At 41.2% G+C, this 19,779-nt stretch overlaps 1 protein-coding gene across 6 annotated transcripts in view; it reads right to left on the bottom strand.

The window, feature by feature from the left end:
• The window catches only part of AHCYL2 (adenosylhomocysteinase like 2), a 164,377-nt gene that overhangs the window by 32,169 nt on the left and 112,429 nt on the right, over positions 1-19,779 (bottom strand). For 3 of the 6 annotated variants that reach the window (XM_066362655.1, XM_066362658.1, XM_066362657.1), the window contains exons 2-6: positions 18,317-18,428; positions 6,711-6,854; positions 6,202-6,302; positions 3,395-3,497; positions 1,250-1,344 (exon numbers count right to left, since the gene is read on the bottom strand). In XM_066362655.1, the coding sequence (XP_066218752.1) occupies positions 1,250-1,344; positions 3,395-3,497; positions 6,202-6,302; positions 6,711-6,854; positions 18,317-18,428 (555 nt within the window). The remainder of the gene's footprint in view (positions 1-1,249; positions 1,345-3,394; positions 3,498-6,201; positions 6,303-6,710; positions 6,855-18,316; positions 18,429-19,779) is intronic. The other 3 variants (XM_066362656.1, XM_066362660.1, XM_066362659.1) reach the window with 1 other exon arrangement.

Here is a 19,779-nt window from a genome sequence, read left to right as displayed (position 1 = left end):
ACAGGCAGACAGATGCTCTATCTAACATGTATTTAATGAATGTAGCTCATAATTCTCACCATCTAACTATTGCAAAAAAATTTTATCACCAGAGAATCTTACTGAAGTTGGAAAGCAAGGAAAAGTTCTAGACCTTGATCCAATGAGATATAGGTCCTGTTTTCTGTGGGTGACAACTGTTTTTACCCTTGTCTTACTCTCTACATTATTCTCTCCAGCAGTTTGTGCTATCTATGAAAGCTCTCTGGGAACAATCCCATCCTCCCTGCGTTCGTGGCTATAAAATTACTATTATATTTCCATTAGAAACCCCCTGACATATCTTCTTTTGTGCCTATCAGTCATACTCCCTCCTATCACTGATGACCTCTGTTAGAATGAGCTGGCTCATCTTAAAGCCGACCACTCCCTCGCTTTCAGGATATGAAGGCTTATCCCAGGTTCCTCAAACCACCACTTGGTGCGAGATGATCTAATCACAGAAGCCAGAGAGCAAGGCTGCTTTTCTCTGCTGTGTCCCAGGTGAGGCCTGCTCTGGAGTATTTAGCAGCAAGAGTTGAACTACAGCTTCAAGGATTCTTTTTTCAGTTGATTCCTTAACTTCTCTTCTCACTCATGCAGAAATGTTTGTAAAGGGGGAGTGCCTCATACTTTGTGCAGCTTTTTTCTTCTCTTTGAATCTCTTGAATCTGATATACTATCAGACTTCAAGAACTTGATATTTCAAAAAATGAAACAAAAATAAAAACAAAGCAAAAATAACCCAAACTTTGCCTCGTTATCTTTCTTAATGTGGAGAATGAATAAAAAGAAGAAATTTGAACTTGGAAATCCTTTATGTTTACTATAACTTTAGCATATGATTCTAGAGAGAAAGTGAGGTACCACAGGAGTGGGTGTGTGAGTGTTTAGATTATTGTTGTTGTCAGGGGATGGCAGTGGGAGGTGGTAGGGGATGGTAACTCATCAATCTCACTCTTTAACCAGCCAAGTGTGAATTCTGTGCAGCATTTTAATGTTGCTAATGAACATGAATGATTCTAAGATCACCACCAACAATTACACTGAGGCTACAGAGAGGTTCGACACTCTTGGGGGTGCCCTGAGTATAAGCACCTAGTTCTGTTGGAAGCCAGGTACCTCATTTTCCTTCTTTCCTGTTGGGAAAGGCTCTCCTAGGCCAGACCCTGCCTCTCTGTCCTCCCAGTCCTTGGCCCCTACAGAACTGTGCTAGTAGAATCTAACCCACCATGTTTGGCTGCCAGCCCTCCACATTCACACATCTATCAATGCACCACCAAAAGTCATCTTCGGACTCTCCTTTCCAGGCAAAGACAGGAAATCCTGAGAAAAAGGAACAAAGAGAAATCATTAAAACCTAAAAAAAGGGGCTGACCTAAATCCTGGCAAGAAGATACTGGTTTCCTCAATTACAAACTCTCTCATTCTGCTGTACTCCTGGGATCAATGTTCTTCACTGATTCGTATTGTCTTCAGCCCCTTTATCCACTCCTTTGTCTTTGGTGCCATTTTGCTCTTGTTAGACCAAAGAGGACAAACAAAAGGGACAAGTGTATGATAGATGCTAAAAATATAACTGAAGGGAAAAAAACTAGAAAAAAGTACTTCTTGATCCAGTTCAACCAGAATTCTCCCCTTTCCCCAGCTCCACTCTGACTTTTCCTGCCTCCAAGCTGTAGCCATCTCATCCTCCATCAGGAACGCCCTTCCACTCTCCTCCACCTGCTCAAATGTTCATTACTCCAGGGCCCATTAAGTGTCATGTTCCGAATGAAGCCTGATTAACTCAGCTGGAAGGGAACTCTCGCGGAATGTGAACTTTTACAAACCCCTCATTTGAATGCTAAATGTGAATTTATTATCTGCATGGCTTTTATCATCTGTGCTCTTGTATTATCACTGTCTTTCAATATGTCTTTTCTCAACAACAATATAAGATGCTGAGAGCAAAGAAACTGTCTCATTTGTCTTTTTTTTTTTTCCTTTTTGTATTTTTCTGAAGCTGGAAGCAGGGAGGCAGTCAGACTGATTCCCGCATGTGCCCGACCAGGATCCACCCGGCATGCCCACCAGGGGGCGATGCTCTGCCCATCCGGGGCATCGCTCTGCTGCAACCAGAGCCATTCTAGCGCCTGAGGCAGAGGCCACAGAGCCACCCTCAGTGCCCAGGCAAACTTTACTCCAATGGAGCCTTGGCTGCAGGAGGGGAAGAGAGAGACAGAGAAGAAGGAGAGGGGGAGGGGTGGAGAAGCAGGTGGGTGCTTCTCCTGTGTGCCCTGGCCGGGAATCGAACCTGGGACTCCCGCACGCCAGGCCGACGCTCTATCACTGAGCCAATCGGCCAGGGCCTCGTTTGTCTTTAATAAAGATCATGTACGTACAATTCATTGGGCCATATATTTAATATTTGTGTATCTTTTTTACATATTTTACACATTAATAAAAATTTTATACATGAATGACTGTAAACAAGAGAACACATGAAATGCCACAGGTGTAGCAAAGGAGGGATGGGCCTGCACTACAGGGCTTTCCCACCCTTTCTCAGGAGCTCTGAAGCAAGGGTTTGCTTCCCTGAGTTGTGCTGTGCTGCCAGGGAGTGAGGAGAAAACACTGGCAAAGTCCAAATGTTGCTGTTTCTTTTGTCCTTCAATTGTCAGTGGCCATAGTGGTCAAATCCTGTTTGCTGCTGAAGCAGAAACACCAAACATTAAGTCAGGGCAAACTGCTGGAAAACCAACAGGACCACAAAACCATGCCCGAAGCATTTTCCTTTTTAATCCATATTACCCAGGGAGTAGTGTTCAGTGGTGCTCTAATATTAGCTGGCCTAGGCAAAGCATTAACTAATAAAGGATTATTAGGCATAAGAAGATATTTACAACTGTAAATATCTTCTCTGTGGAAGCAAGGAAGATCAAAGTGTAGTTGGGAAATGGTGAGAATTCCAGTTACCAGAAAGTTACCTACATCATATTTAACAAGAAAAAATAAAAGAGAGAGAGAGAGAGAGAAGCCTAGAAAGAGAGTAAACTCATCAAAAATAGGAATCCATTGTCCCTGGCTGAGTATATCAGTTGGTTAGAGCATTGTCCCAATAGACCAAGGTTGTGGGTTCCATCCCTGGTCAGGGCAAATACAAGAATCAACCAATAAATGCATAAACACGTGAAACAACAAATCAATGTTTTCTTTTTCTCTCTCTCCCTTCCTCTCTAAAATCACCAATAAAAAATAAAAAAATAAAATAAGAATCCATTTTTACCAAGATAGCTCCTTTAATATCAACCTTTCTTAAGAATTTATAGTGAAACAATGGAACTTTCAGAAAGTTACTTTAGCCAAAGACACAGAGAACAAGCAAGGCTCTTACCACTTTCTGCTAGAGCAGCGGCCACTTCATTGAGAGTGGAATAGATGTTGCAGGCAGCCCACCGGCACTGTGCCCCCAGAGCACCCAGAGTTTCCATGAGCACCTGTATTAAAGAGAAAGCAGATGAGCAAGCCAGAACCAAACAATTGGTCAAGGAGATTAAGTTTATATATTTAACAACTAGAAAGTACATCAGGAATAACCTGGGCTAAAGATTTTCAAATTGTGCTCTACAGAAACTCTAGTATTGCTAAGGGGGCAAGGGTTGGGGTAGGCATGGGGGAAGCCTCCAGAGAAGCTCTATCCATTTACCCATTTAACATACTGAGCCTCTCTGTAAGACTTAATTAAACCAAGGATTTCAGACCCAGAATATTTTTTAAAAACCACCAATTTATAGTTCTCTTTCTTCTTAGCGTGTGAGCTTCTCTTGAAGTTTTCTGTATCCTAACAAGAAAAAGCCAGATGATTTACAAAACCATAACTTTTCTTTTTAAAAATCTCAACAAATTAAAAAATATTTTTATTTATTGATTGATTTTACCGAGAGAAGAAGAGAGAATGAGAGAGACAGGAACATCAATCTGTTCCTGTATGTGCCCTGACCGGGGACCAAACTGGCAACCTCTGTGCTTCAGGACTATGCTTTAACCAACCGAGCTATCTGGCAATGGCTGCAATTAATTTTTTAAAGGAAAAATAAAAAAGTGTGGGGAGGGTATATTAAAATAATGTTAAAATTGGTAAACTAGTTGTAATTACTCTGATTTTGATTCCTTCAATAAAAAGCAGAAGGAACCTTGAAGGGTGGTACTGTTCAGTGAGCCAGGAGGTAAAAAAGAAGCTAGATATAAATTAGCAACATGAGACAGTACAGAAGCACTTACTATTTTAAGCCACCACACTGAAGTCTCATGCCCCTGTCTGGGGAAGCCCAAGAAAGGTTCCAAGTGAAGATGCTAGCAGCAGCTGTCTGTGTATTAAGGAATCTCTGCTGTTCTTAATAAGGAATGTGGCCACATAAGTGCTGTGCTTCAGGAGACAAGACAATCTTTTGGAAGTTGACCTAGCCATATAAATGACCTGGATCTTACAAATCCTATAAAAGAATCCAGACCATTTCTCAGCACACCAATTTCCTGTAGTGGGCTCATTATGATTTTGGCGACTCAGTATCTATTACAGCTTTGACAGTGACTCTAACTCAGTGGTTCTCAACAGGGGACATTTGGAAAACTATGAGGATACTTTTGGTCATCACAATAGTTGGGAGGGGACTGCTCCTCGCATTTATGGGCAGGACCAGTTTGAAAGCACAAGACAGTCCTTTACAAAGGAACCATACCACCTCTGGTACAATTTTCAAATGGTCCAATGGAAAGTTCACATGAGTGAAAAATCTATTTGAGTTTAGAACCTTATTCCACTTTTCATATTAACAAACAGTGCTTTTGTAGTTTTGATACAAAATAACAACAGATTTTCCAAGAATGCACAACTATGTAAATGAAAACTCATACTTTTTGTTATTGTTTAGAAATTTACAAAAAGTTTTTTATAATTAAAAAAAATCATATAATTTGGCTCTGTTGTTCTGATGCAGTAAAACTAGTAACAGATTTGTATCTATATTTGTAGCACTTTCATTTAAATAATGCTATATAAGTCAAATATCTAACTATTCTACTATACTTGTACCTAAGAATTTATATATCAAAATACACATTATCTTATTATAGATTACTTTTATTTTATTCTTCCTTCATATTTCATTAAATTTTATGTTGATTTAATTTACTTATTCATTGATTTTTAGTGAGAAAGGGAGAGAGAGAGAGAGAGAGGAACATCAATCTGCTCCTGTATGTGCTCTGACCAGGGATTGAACTGGCAACCTCTGTGCTTCAGGATGATGCTCTAACCAACTGAACTACCTGGCCAGAGCTATGTCAATTAAATAAAAATTATATGTAGCTAGATATGTTATATCCAAATTTCATTTTAAGATAATACAGGGGCATTGCAAAATACTTCTGTATACAAAGGGGCATTATCTGGTAACTCTGACAGGGGTAAGAATCACTGGTCTAAACCAATGCTAGTAACCCCAGTCCAGGCCTGGTGGGCAGGGGCATATGATCTGGTTCTGCTCAGTGACACATGATGGAGTATCACACAGGACTCCTGGGAAAGGTTTCCTTGCTCTCGGGAGAGAGTGACAAATGGTTTCCCCCCTCTCCCATGCCCGTCTGTGATGGCTTGAAGAGCTGTGACCATCGTGCTATTAGCCTGAGGATGACTTAGGTGGTGATGAGGCAGCTCCAGGACAATCACAGACATAAACAGATGGAACTGGAGCCCTGAGAGGCTGACCTCTGGACTTCTGTCCCTGTAATGTAATAAATTCCTGTTCATGTAGGCCAGGTGGAGTCAGGTTTCCTCTAATTTACAGCTGAAATCAACCTACCACAGGGCTGCCTCACAGAAATGCCACGGAAGGGAAGGGAAGATAAGGGGAGGCAGTGTAGTACAGTGGGAGAAGCACAAGCATGGGAGTCAGGTACACTGAAATTCATATCTTGATTCTGTGGTTTACCAGCTGAATTACCTTGGACAGATTACTTAAACTCTCTGAGCCTCAACTTCCTCATTTATAAATTAGAACTAGGACTATCTGCTTTACATGGCCATTAGGATGATTAGTGAACTGATACTTGTTAAGCTCTTAACCTAGTGCTTGGCAAGTTGCAAGCCCTCAATAGCCAGGGCTTATGAACTATTGTGATGTTGAGGGAGGAAAGACTTACAGCAGTCTGTGCGGTGATGTGTGTGCAGCCCACAATTTTGGCTCCAGCCAGAGGTTTTTCTCCTTGAGCTCTCTTCCTTAAAGCCATCAGCGCCGGCATTTCTGAAAAGGCCCAACACACACGCAGCAGTATTAGAGAGGGGAGGGTGAGAAAGAAAGAGTAAAGAGAAAAACTTATTCCTGTTAGATCAGGTTTCTCAAGGAATCCAGACAATACACCTGATTTTTCTGAGGGGCTTTCAGAGGCAAATGCTCCAGGGTTCGGATTCCTGCTATCCCAGCTGTCTTTATCTGGCCTGTCCCTTTCCCTGTATAGCAGTTCCTTCAACCTGCCAGACTTCACTTCCTCCCCACAGCGTTTCTTGAGATCAGATTTTTTTTTTTTTGTTATAAGCACTCTGCCATCACACCGAAATCTCACAAGCTACGAGGCTCCAGGACATGGAAAGTGATTAACATGGACGAAAGGACACAGGCAACTTGAGAGGAAAAGGTGCTTGCTTTCTTTACCTTGTTCGGCAATTTCAATTTCTCTTCGTCCAAACTCTGCCTGTTTGATGTTCTTGACACAGAAGTCACTGCTTCCCTTAGAGTTCTTTTGCTGCTTGTCCCTGGGAGATGTCTCATCATCAGAGCTATCTGTATAGGAAGCCGCTGGAAAGACAATAAAAAACCCTCAGGGGAAAAAATGGCTTCCTTTAAAACTCCAAACCACAGAGTGAAGTGAGGATTCTCTGGTCATCCAGCACTTTACACATTTACACATCTGGTAAGCACCTAACTGGCTGTGGACTGTCCCAATCATCTATGGAAAGTGCTGCCTGGAGGTCAAGAGCAAGCTGAGGGAGGTTGTCAAAGACATTCTCCCTAGATAGCATTAACTTGTAATCGGGGGCTAACATTATTTTCAGAATGTGCAGAGGTCCCTGAATATACAGAAAGAGAGAGATTATACTGTGGTAGCAACAGATTAAAGTTCTAAATGCAAGATCATGGTCATCAACCTAGGGATTTCTGGGATCCTAGCTACCCTTCTCTGTCTGCTGCTTACACGTCTGATGTAATTTGTGTTTTAATACAATTACTAAATAGTTAAGACCTAGAAAACAAGGAACCCATGGGAAAGTAATTAAGAACCACACAAAAGTGTTTGTCTGACATAACAGAGCTTTCTTTTTAAAGACTAGCTCTGATGAGGCTGAACTATGCCTGCAGACTCAATTAGATATTGGCAATGAAGTATTCAGTGTGCTCTCCCTTCTTGCTGACCTTAGTGGGCCCTGCATTAGGCATTTTAGATTCCCAAAGAAGTGATAAACCCTCTTTTGGTATAATAAAATGTTCTGATGACAAACCCATTTAGCAATATACACTCGAGGGTGAAAGTGTCTAACAGGCAGCAGCAGTGGCTGCCACTCCCATGTTTAGCTGAGATCTTTCTAGTATTCATTTAATTTTATAGTTGATCATTTGGTGGATGATTTGAATCGATATACTTCCTTAATATATGTTTTAAGTTTCTTTGAATAGTTTCTTCCTAAGTAGTCGTCAAGGTTTTGGGGGAGGAAGGTTAGGGAACATAAAGTACTGTCTCTAAGTATCAAATATTTCCCAATGAGGTAAGAAGTAGTACTTCCATCACTTTTAACGGGAGAAAGCCACAAAGTCTTAGAGCTCCTACAGTCTCTAGTACTCTGATCTACTTATTTTCAGAGAATTAAGACATTTCTGAGATTTCTTAGCAAAGAGTCTATCTCTGGGAGGGCTGTAAAAGGCAAGTCTGACCTTGCCACGTTAATCAGGCATGGCACCACAAAATGTTTGGGCAGCAGGGGCCTAAGTATCTCTCTGGAAGCTGGAAAACAGCCTTAGAGCAAAGTCCTAACACGAGGCAACAAGAATGAACTTGGGTCACCAGGGGAGGTGAGGGAATTAATAAATCCCCAAAGGGACTTTTGTTCTTGAAAGGAGCTAATCTGTACAAACAGTTTGTGGTTTTCCCTCCTAGGGTGAGTGAGAGCTCAAAGTACCTTTGGTAACAGAGCCCAGAAATAGCTTCTTGGGCAGTCACCTGTTTCATTAATCAATACTCAGAATTAGCTTATGCATTGGGAGGCTAAGGGAACCATACTTTTACCACCTGACAGAAAAAATAACAGTCATCCCTGATCCTGAATCAAATTTACAAGATAACTGCTTTTGAAGAAAGTGTTTACAACCAGAACATTCAGACATTTCAAACCCTTTCCAGAGCCACGATGATTTTTATGTTCCCCAATGGCCATGAAATATAGCGGTTATGCATTCTGGAGTCAGACAGACTTTGGTTGAAATCTGTTTCTGTTTCTAGGTGAATAAAGTAGAGGTGATACCAAAACCTATTTAATAGGGCTGTTAATTCATTCATGTGTTCAGTCATTCACACAAAAATTCAACAAATTTTTATTATGCATCTGCCATGTACCAGGCACATTCTAAGTGCTGGGGATGCAGGACAGATATATAGGCTGTCTTTACCTTCATGGGGTTTTCAGTCTGAGTTTTCAGATGAGCCAGACATGAAATAACTACTACAAAATTAATCATTTAGAGTTTTTCTTTCTGCCTGACCAGGCGGTGGCACAGTGGATAGAGCGTTGGACTGGGATGCGGAGGACCCAGGTTCGAGACCTCGAGGTCACCAGCTTGAGCGCAGGCTCATCTGACTTGAGCAAAAAGCTCACCAGCTTGGACCCAAGGTCGCTGGCTCCAGCAAGGGGTTACTCGGTCTGCTGTAGCCCCACGGTCAAGGCACATATGAGAAAGCAATCAATGAACAACTAAGGTGTCACAACAAAAAACTGATGATTGATGCTTCTCATCTCTTTGTATTCCTGTCTGTCTGTCTCTATCTATCCCTTTCTCTGACTTTCTCTCTGTCCCTGTAAAAAAAAAAAAAAAAAAAAAAGAAAAAGTTTTTCTTTCTTTATGATTGTAATATGTACTATGAAGCAGACTATAAACTAGGCAGACATGACTTGTTAAAGTCAAGTTGTTAAGATTAAATAAGATAATGTAAGCAAAGTGTTTAGTACAATGGTAGATATAAAGCACTCAATAAATTATACCTGATATTACCCAGCTTTTACACACATTTTTAATTCAATAACAGACATAATGTCTTTAAAGGCTTTCATTCAGCTTTAGAATTTTGAATGAAAAAGGAATGACATACATACAATATTATTTAGCAGTTTCTTTTTTTTTCTACCTCTGTCATTTACTAATCTACCCAAGCAGCAGTTGCTTGGCTGGCAATGATTATAAGGCCGAGACTAGAGTCCTAACTCGACCCAGAATAGCTCTCCCCTCCTATGCTTCTTTCAGAGCCTAAGAATGAGTCAGGGGAAATAAACAAACAACGACAAAACCCCCAAAATTTCCCCTTAAGAGAAGCACTTCAATTTTCGGCTTGAGTTGTTTTCTTCCAACTCAAAGAAAAAAATTATACTACTTTCCTATTCTAAAATGGAAAAAGAACCCCAGTATTTTATTTTCTTAACAGTAGCCAACTGGTTGTAGTTAGCTCAATCAACATGTTTTGTTTTTGTAGCCAAAATGATTTTGTTTTCAAAGAGCCCTTTATATATTATATATATAGGCCCGTTATTAGGTTAAGAACCAAAAATATCAGTTGTCTAGATTAAAAATGTTTGTGAATGCAAAATGGCTGACAGACCCAGACCAAGCGTGTTCTTTCTGCGAACACAGTGGGAAGATTATTCCTGACCTAGTATGACAATCCAGTTTTTCATTCCATACTCATTTCTGCTAGTATATTTAAAGTAGCACATTCATGGAAATAGTTGAGATAGCATTAAACATTTTTCCTAGGAAAAATGTAGAGAAATCCAACACATATATACACACATGCTTGAAAAGTTTCTAGTTTTTGTTCTTTTTTTTTCTTTAATTATATTTTACTCTTCTCCCCGAATGTTCTTGAATGATCAGAAACATCCCTCTCTCCTGATTCATAGTTGCTCAAGGACCCTAGGCCCTGGTAACTAACATCTCTCTTCTAAAAGGGAAGTTTCTTGATGCCAAGAATATTGATTTTCATCTTTGCCTTTGGGACCCAGCCCCGTGCCTGTGCAGTGCTCATAGAATTTAGTAGTTTTTGTTCTTATCAGCACACTCTGAAGCCGAGTCATAACTTAACTAAAAAAATGAACAACTGATAACTAAGGCAATGATAGCTCTTGCTTTACCTGTAATGAATTGACTAATTTTCAGTTTATACAATGGTAAAATAGAAAGTATAACAGAGCCTTGCTCTCCCATTCCTCTAACTACCACCAAAAAAATCTTATGAATAAGTGAGATAATACCAAAAAAAGGTTCATCTTCCACGTAGAAAAATAATATAAAGTACAATATAGCATTACTATGAGATGTTGTCTTGTTTCATGATATCCCCAAATCAAAACATAACTTGATGAATCACTAATCTACAATCTATCCCGCAGAACATGCATACTGCCTGGTCTGTGGTGGTGTAGTGAATAAAGCTTCGACCTGGAATGCTGAGGTTGCTGGTTCGAAACCCTGGGCTTGCTCGGTCAAGCCACATATGACAAGCCATCAGTAAACAACTAAAGTGAAGCAACGATGAGTTGATACTTCTCACTCCACCCCTCTCTCTCCTCTCTCTGTAAAATCAATAAATAAAATCTTGAAAATAATAAAAAGAACATGCATACATATGTCTTATGGCTCATGCCTGATGAATACCTCCTAGCAGCTGTGATACTGTGGGTTATTGCTAGAAGCAGCAGCAGACTCCTGGTTGAATTAGTCCTATTAGACTAGTCTAATTTCTCTTGGGCCCAATCTATTCATTTGATAATGTAAATTACAGTAGGGACCTGTGTGTCCATGTGTAGCAGATTTCAATGGTGAATAACACTCTAGAAACATGTGAAAAGCTATGCTAGTGGTCCTGGTTGGTTGGGTCAGTGTAGAGTGTCAACCTGGCGTGTGGAAGTCCCAGGTTTGATTCCTAGTCAGGGAACACAGGAGAGGTGACCATCTACTTTTCCACCCTTCTCCTCCCCCTTCTCTCTCTCCATCCTGCAGCCATGGCTCGATTGGTTCAAGCATATTAGCCCTGGGCCCTGAAGATGGCTCTGTGAAGCCTCCATATCAGGTGCTAAAAGTAGCTCGGTTGGAGTAGACCCGGAAGGGCAGAGCATCAGCCCCAGATGGGGTTACCAGGTGGATCCCCACTGGGGTACATGTGGGAGTCTGTCTCTGTATCTCTCCTACTCTCACTAGAAAAGAAAAAGGAAAAAAAAAGCTATGTTAGCAACCAAAATACAAACAAAACTTTATTATTTAGAAAAATGCAAAAATTCAACCAATTATGACTTAAGAAACTTCAGTCTTCCTTCCTCATCCTTCACCAATTAACTCACTGTAGACAGCTTTTTAAGAAATATATTACTTGTTGAGGGGAATATGGGGGTGGGGGGATGCATTCGGGGCAACACTAGAATCTATGTAAACACAATAAATTAAATAAAGAAATATATTACTGAGTGTTGGGCAGATAAAATATATTATGCTCACTTTGTTAAAGATGGTGCTGCCCACGTGGAGGCCCGTTGCCCTGGTGATATTAATGTGTATTGGTGGCCTGACCTGTGGTGGCGCAGTGGATAAAGTGTTGACCTGGAAATGCTGAGGTCGCCGGTTCGAAACCCTGGGCTTGCCTGGTCAAGGCACATATGGGAGTTGATGCTTCCTGCTCCCCCTTCTCTCTCTCTGTTTCTCTCTCTCTCTCCCCCTCTCTCTCTCCTTTCTAAAATGAATAACTAAAAGAAAAAAATAAAATAAAATTTTTAAAAAGAAAATTGTAGTAAAATGTTCAAAGCTTTTTTAAAAAAATAAATAAATAAAAATAATGTGTATTGGTGGGCTGTGGGCAGGCAGGATCCTTGTAGCCTGGGGCTTGGTTTTAGGACTAAGCCTTTTCCACCCTTTTTGATGTGGGGTGGTGCAATCCTATCATGCCTCAGATAAGTGACTTTGTATTAGAGACTTCCCTATTTTGTATATTGGATTAAAGGTTTTGAATCTACACTATAAAGTAGAGCAGACTAGGACCTTGTGTTCTCGGTTGCTGAGATTAGCATTAGAGAGCAGAGCAGAGAAAAGGCCACATGGAGGAGGCTGGGAGAAGTTGAATAAGAAGCCAGTTAGTGCAGAGTTTGTGCAGGGAGAAGGAAGGAGATGGGGAACAGAGGTGAGTAAGTCTGGTGAGGTAGATACCTTTGATTCTAGGAAACTCGGATAAGTCAGTAGCTCTGTGAGCACTGAATGTGAGTGGGTTTTGGAGCTCAGTGTGTGTTTTTACTTGCCCGCCGGGTGCAAGCTAGGATTAAAGATGATGGCCCACCAGTTTTTGGCTCTGTTGTTTCTTTACTGACTGTCCGAATCCAATGCGAACCTGCATGGGCCAGGCGGCTGTGATGGTGGCCCTGGATACTGGCTTTACACTGAGAATTATCTAACTTTAAAGAAAAGTCTATTCACTTGTTTTTATGAGTTTTGTCCTAAGGGAAAGAGTTTTTATAGGTTGGTTTTTCAGAAAATCATTTTAGGGATTAATACAGCCTTTTCAACCTAGGTTTCACTAGCATAAGCTCTAATGCCTTGAAGCATCCATTGAAAATATGAATTAACTTCTCTTCTATGCATCTTGAAGGGTACCAGTTATGACGCACCCTTTGAAGGACTAAGAAATCAGTCTCTCAAATCCTTTTCTGTGTTCTGTGATTCAGATGAGGCACTCTGGCTGAGAAAGATTAGCAGAAGTTCCTAAATGAAAACATGTCATAAAACTTTATCTGTTTACATGCATAGAGTGTATCAGAGACCTCAGCAAGGGTGTAAAGGATATTAAGAATGTCTCTGGAGCCTGACCAGGCGGTGGTGCAGTGGATAGAGCGTCGAACTGGGATGTGGAGGACTCAGGTGCAAGACCCCGAGGTCGCCAGCTTGAGCACAGGCTCGTGTGGTTTGAGCAAAGCTCACCAGCTTGGATCCAAGGTTGCTGGCTCGAGCAAGGGGTTACTCGGTCTGCTGAAGGCCCACGGTCAAGGCACATATGAGAAAGCAATCAATGAACAACTAAGGTGTCACAATGAAAAACTGATGATTGATGCTTCTCATCTCTCTCCATTCTTGTCTGTCTGTCCCTATCTATCCCTCTCTCTGACTCTCTCTGCCTCTATAAAAAAAAAAAAAAAAAAAAGAATGTCTCTGGATACCTTTCACCAATATTTATTTACTGAGCTCCTCTCGTGTCAAACACAGTTCTAGGTGCTGGAAGTCCAGCAGTACAAAACCAGAGGAATCTCTGCTCTCCTGGATCTCATGTTCAAGTCAGGGGAGAAAAGACAGCAATAAATTAGTAAAAATATATGTTATATGATAAGTACAATGAAGAAAAATAAAGGAAAAAATTTGATAGGGAGTGTTGGGTGAGGTGTTTGTACAATTTTAAAAGATGGTCAGGATAGGTCTCTCTCTTTCTCTTTTTTTTAAAGAGAGAGATAGAGAAAGGATGGGAGAGAGGTGAGAAAAATCAACTAGTAGTTTCATTATTTTTTTAGTTGTTCTTGACTGCTTCTCATATGTGCCTTGACCGGGGCTCAAGTTGAGCCAGTGACCCCTTGCTCAAGCCAGCAACCTTGAGCTTCAGGCCAGAGACCTTTGGGCTCAAGCCAGCAATGATGGGATCATGTCTGTAATTCCCCATGCTCAAGCTAGCAACCTCAGGGTTTTGAACCTGCAACTTCAGCAACCTAGCTCGAGGCTCTATCCATCGCAATATCACTGGTCAGGCCAGGACAGGCCCCTCCTGAGAAGTGAACTTTGGCTCAGAACTGGAGGTAAGATACCCAGCTAGATTATCTTAGAGCATTCCAGGCAGAGAATAGCAAGTGCAAAAGTCTTAATGCAGGAGAGTTCCAAAAAACCAGAATAACAGCAAGGAGGCTACCTAGTATGACTAGAGCAAAATGAATAACAGGGGGAGGCAAGAAGTTTGAGAAATCAGAGATATGACTAGAAATGTAACAGGAAGCTGGATAAGATAGGATCTTGTAGGCCACTGTAAGAATTTTAGCCTTTACTCAGAGTGAGACTGGGAAGCCATGGGAGGGTTTTGAGATGAGACGTGATATGACCTGACTTATTTTAAAAGAATAAATCTTGCTATATTGTTATGAACAGACTGAAGAGGGATAAAGTTGGAACTCAGGAGCTCAGCTTTTAAGACCTGGGGGTTTGAGATGTCTATAATACACCAAGGTCAAAGGACTGAGCAGGCAACTGACTATACAGATCTAGTGTGTGGGGGACAGAGTTGAGCTGGAGATCAAATTTGAGAATCAAATGTCAATACTATGTGGCATTTAAAACTATGCGACTGAATGAGGTCATCTGGGGAGAGAGTATAGACAGAGAAGGGAAGAGATCCAAAGGTCAGTCTTTGGGGTCTCTGTAATGTTAATTTCTATAGTCACTTAAATTTTAACACTTGCTAAAATTGGGTTCCAAGTACATACTGACATGCATTTGCATATTTTCTCATACTCAGAAAGTTGTGAGTCAAATCCATTATTCCTGGCTCTTCATTTGATGAGTTTGGAGCTTTTTCTGCATCACCTCATATAACTTCCACTGTCTCGGTTATGAATTCACAGGCTGCAGTTCTCCAGGATCACACAACACATCACAAATGAATCTAAGCCTAGAAACTAGGTGTCTCCCAACTCCTAGTCCAAGACTCAAGGCAGTAGGCATCGCTATTCGGAGTTTTTATAAAAGGGCTTGACAATTATTCATGTGAAAAAAACCCGAAACCAAAACAGAAAACGAGGTAGCAGTACGTGTGACACAGCTGTGAAAGAAGCAAACACTTTCTTGGGATTCATTTTAAAAGCATGGAGCTTATGAAAATAATATGTCCTGTAGATTAGTTCACACAGTATCTGGAATATTACAGTCATAGGCATAATATTTTTAAAGGGAAATTTAGTCTGGAATATATCCAGATGAGAATTACCAGGACAGTGGGATGTTCCCAAAATGGTGATTTTTGTTTCTAAGTAAATCTTTAAATTCTAGGAATTGTATAAGAGTTTACCAGGAGCTAAATAACTAGATAAAGCAAGGATTACCCTATCATTTAAAAGCTCCCAAAGAAGCCAGGCAGCCATTTGTCAGGGATGCAATCAAGGTAATTCTGGCGTCCAGTGGGGAGCTGAAGAACTGATCTTTAAGCTATTTTCCATTGCCAGAATGTTTTGACTCCAATACGCTTGAGCTTAATATCCTTAAATGGATATATATAGTTAATATTTTTTTTACTATAAAACTAGTAATAAATGGATATATATGGTTGATATTTTTTCACTATAAAACTAGTAATTTCATATAGTTTGACTTAAAAGGTCCAAGTTTTCCAGGTGACATCAGACAATGTCACACACCAATGAGCTTACCAGGCAATTACGTGTATGTTCATTTAGAAACCAATGCAGTAATCACACTCTTCTAGTGAAACAGATATTTTGTAGGTATCCTCCCTACTGAAAAGGCAGGCATTGGTTTTCTCTGCAGGAACACAGTTGGAAATGTTGATCTAGTGCAGGGGTCCCCAAACTTTATACACAGAGGGCCAGTTCACTGTCCCTCAGACCGTTGGAGGGCCGGACTATAAAAAAAACTATGAACAAATCCCTATGCACACTGTACATATCTTATTTTAAAGTAAAAAAACAAAACGGGAACAAATACAATATTTAAAATAAAGAACAAGTAAGTTTAAATCAACAAACTGACCAGTATTTCAATGGGAACTACGGGCCTGCTTTTGGCTAATGAGATGATCAATGTCCAGTTCCATATTTGTCACTGCTAGCCCTAACAAGTGATATGATGCGCGCCACGGGAAGTAGTACTGTACGTGAGTGACGCCACGCTTTGCAGCACTACCACATACAGTACTCCAGGAGCACAGGGTGCATCTGCTCACTGACCACCAATGAAAGAGGTGTCCCTTCTGGAAGTGTGGCGGGGGCGGATAAATGGCCTCAGGGCATGCGGCCTGCGGGCTGTAGTTTGGGGACCCCTGACCTAGTGTGTAGGGAAGAGACTGACCTAGAGTTAAAATTTAGTATAGTTATTATTTAATATCAATCTTTAGGTAACATGTAAAATTCACATTTTCACAGTTACTATATAGTTTCCAGAGTTATATAACTGGTTTATTAATTTTTCAATGCTGGTTATTTCAGCAGAGTAAGATAGATATAGCCTGATCAGGCAGTGCACAGTGGATGGAGTGTTGACCTAGGACGCTGAGGACCACCTGGGTTCAAAACCCTGGGTTGTCAGTTCGAGCACAGGCTCACAAGCTTGAGTGTGGGGTCACCAGCTTGAGCATGGGATCATGGACATGACCTCATGGTTGCTGGCTTCAGCCCTAGGTTGCTGGCTTGTGCAAGGGGTCACTGGCTCAGCTGGAGTCCCCAGGTCAAGGCACATATGAGAGAGCAATCAATGAATAACTAAAGTGCTGCAACTACAAGTTGATGCTTCTCATCTCTTTCCTTTTTTGTCTGTCTGTCCCTCTCTCTCTCTTTCTCCTTTGCCCCTCCAAAAAACAAAAACAAAACAAAAACAAAAGAGAGAGACAGGTACAACATACAGTATCTTTAAACAAAAATCTATAGGAATTTCTCTCATGTGCTTACATCATTCAGTTATTGTGGACAGTAATAAGATAAATATAAAAATATAAATAACAATCTACCTAACCTAAAAGTTAGTTTCCTAAATAAGCTTTCTTTGTTTACATAACAAATACTACTTTCCTATTTGTATGAACAACAAAGAAAACTTTAGGTCACAATTAAAGTTTTCTAATGAATATTACTATGTATAATGTGAAGAGACAACTCAGCTTCCTAACACATAGGCAAGAGCAAAATAAAATGGCTCCATATTAGATCAGACACATACTGGGGACTGCTGCACAAATGGCCAATGCCTTCCAGGGGCTTTACATGGTAATTAATAGCTTTTCTGGCATCCAGGACAACAGCTCCAGGGCCCATATATTTGAATTAATGCTAATGCAAAGAAAGGAGTGACAAACAATACAATGTAACAGTTTAGAAGAGAAGGCAAAGGGCTCACTTGAACTAGCTACAATGCTTTCATGTTTCTTGGGACAATTTAGGTTTCCCCTTAATCATTAATTGGCAAGTACGGACCCTGACTCCTTAGCTCAAATGGTTGGAGCATTGTCCGGAAAAGCCAAGGTTATGGGTTCAATCCTGGATCAGGGTACATATTGGAAGCAATCAATGAATGCAAAACTATGTGGAACAACAAATGAATGCTCGCTCTCTCTCTCTCTCTCTCCCTTCCTCTGTCTCTCTAAAATCAAGCAATTAAAAAAAAATACTTGCAAATACCAGATAGAAGGAGGGAGAATACACCTCTTTTGTTTTCACAGAAGGGAAAAAACACAAGTCTTTATACATGTTGTCCAGAGAAACTCATCAGTGAACTGCACACTCACTCCCACCCTCTGAATAAATCAGAACTCAGTTTCCTCAACCACCCCTTTCTTTTTCTAAAGACTTTATTTATTCAATTTTCAGAGAGGAAGGAGGGGGGAAACAGGGAGAGAGAGAGAGAGAAGGGGGAGAGCAGGAAGCATCAACTCCCATATGTGCCTTGAGCAGGCAAGCCCAGGGTTTTGAACCGGCGACTTCAGTGTTCCAGGTCGACGCTTTATCCCACTGTGCCACCACAGGTCAGGCCTCAATCACCTTTTTCTACATTTACTGAAAAGGAGGCCTCTATTAAGCTCCACCCTGAATCCCCAAGAGGAATCCAAAAACTCCATCCAGAATTCTGATCTAAATTTCAACTGAGAGGCAAAGTGTTTATTCCAAAGTACAGGCCTGACCATATATTAGTAAGCCTTGGGTAGACAGGAGGGTGCATTGATAATACCTCCCCAGGTGGGTCTGCAGCAGTTCAGTACTCACCTGAGCTATAGCTGTCAGTAGATGACTGAGAAATGGAACGAGACAAAGAGCGACGCCCAATTTTGGTGGGACGTTTGTTGAATTCTTGCTTCTGGTCAGCAAACTGGATCTGCTAAGAAAAAGAACTCTAGTTATACAAAAAAATAACCTCCATTTTGAGATAGCAATTTAAGGCAGTTGATCTGATTGTACCAGGATGTTAAGACTCTAGAGAGAAGAATGACTTTACATTCTTTACCTACTATAGTTCCATCAAATTTAAATCTTTGATCTACTCTCTGACTATATGCTTTTTATAATAAAATTGTGTCCAAGGAAAAAAAAAAAGGAGAAGGTATGTTCTAGTAAAAAGAAATTTCAGCCTGACCAGGCGGTGGCACAGTGGATAGAGCATCAGACTGGGATGCGGAGGACCCAGGTTCGAGACCCTGAGGTCACCAGCTTGAGCGTGGGCTCATCTGGTTTGAGCAAAGCTCACCAGCTTGGACCCAAGGTCGCTGGCTCAAGCAAGGGGTTACCCGGCCTGCTGAAGGCCCACGGTCAAGGCACATATGAGAAAGCAATCAATGAATTAAGGTGTTGCAACAAAAAACTGATAATTGATGCTTCTCATCTCTCTCCGTTCCTGTCTGTCTGTCCCTATCTATCCCTCTCTCTGACTCTCTCTGTCTCTGTAAAAAAAAAAAAAGAAATTTCAGAAATCCTTTCTATAGTTTCATGGAAAACTGAAGCTAAAGAAATCTTTGAGACTATCAACTCCAATATTCTTCACATATCTAGATGAGAAACTGCAAGGTACAGAAAGGTAAAGTGAGTTGCCTTCAAGGTTTTAAGATTTGCAGGAAATGGTCTGGTATAATGAAAAATAATAGAGGCTTTCCAATCAGAAAGAACTCTCCTGGAACTGTGTTCAAATCCTGGCTATGCCACTCATTAGCTACGTGATGCTGGTCAAGATGCATCTGTGAGCTTCAATTTCTCATAAATACAGCAGAGATAAAAATATTTCACAAGTTTTGGAGAGCGTTAAATGAAACAATGTTTGAGCATATTTTGCTTTATTGCACTTCACAGATGTTGTGGTTCTGGGTTGTTGTTTTTATAAATTGAAGGCAAGACTCTCCACCAGCAAAAAGATTACAACTCAGCCCTGGCCGGTTGGCTCAGCGGTAGAGCGTCGACCTGGCGTGCGGGGGACCCGGGTTCGATTCCTGGCCAGGGCACATAGGAGAAGCGCCCATTTGCTTCTCCACCCCCCCTTCCCCTCTGTCTCTCTCTTCCCCTCCCGCAGCCAAGGCTCCATTGGAGCAAAGATGGCCCGGGCGCTGGGGATGGCTCCTTGGCCTCTGCCCCAGGCGCTGGAGTGGCTCTGGTCACGGCAGAGCGACGCCCCGGAGGGGCAGAGCATCGCCCCCTGGTGGGCAGAGCGTCGCCCCTGGTGGGCATGCCAGGTGGATCCCGGT

The sequence above is a fragment of the Saccopteryx leptura genome, chromosome 2 (genome assembly GCF_036850995.1).
Source record: "Saccopteryx leptura isolate mSacLep1 chromosome 2, mSacLep1_pri_phased_curated, whole genome shotgun sequence".
Taxonomy (NCBI): domain Eukaryota; kingdom Metazoa; phylum Chordata; class Mammalia; order Chiroptera; family Emballonuridae; genus Saccopteryx; species Saccopteryx leptura.
This window is presented reverse-complemented; position numbering and strand designations above follow the sequence as displayed.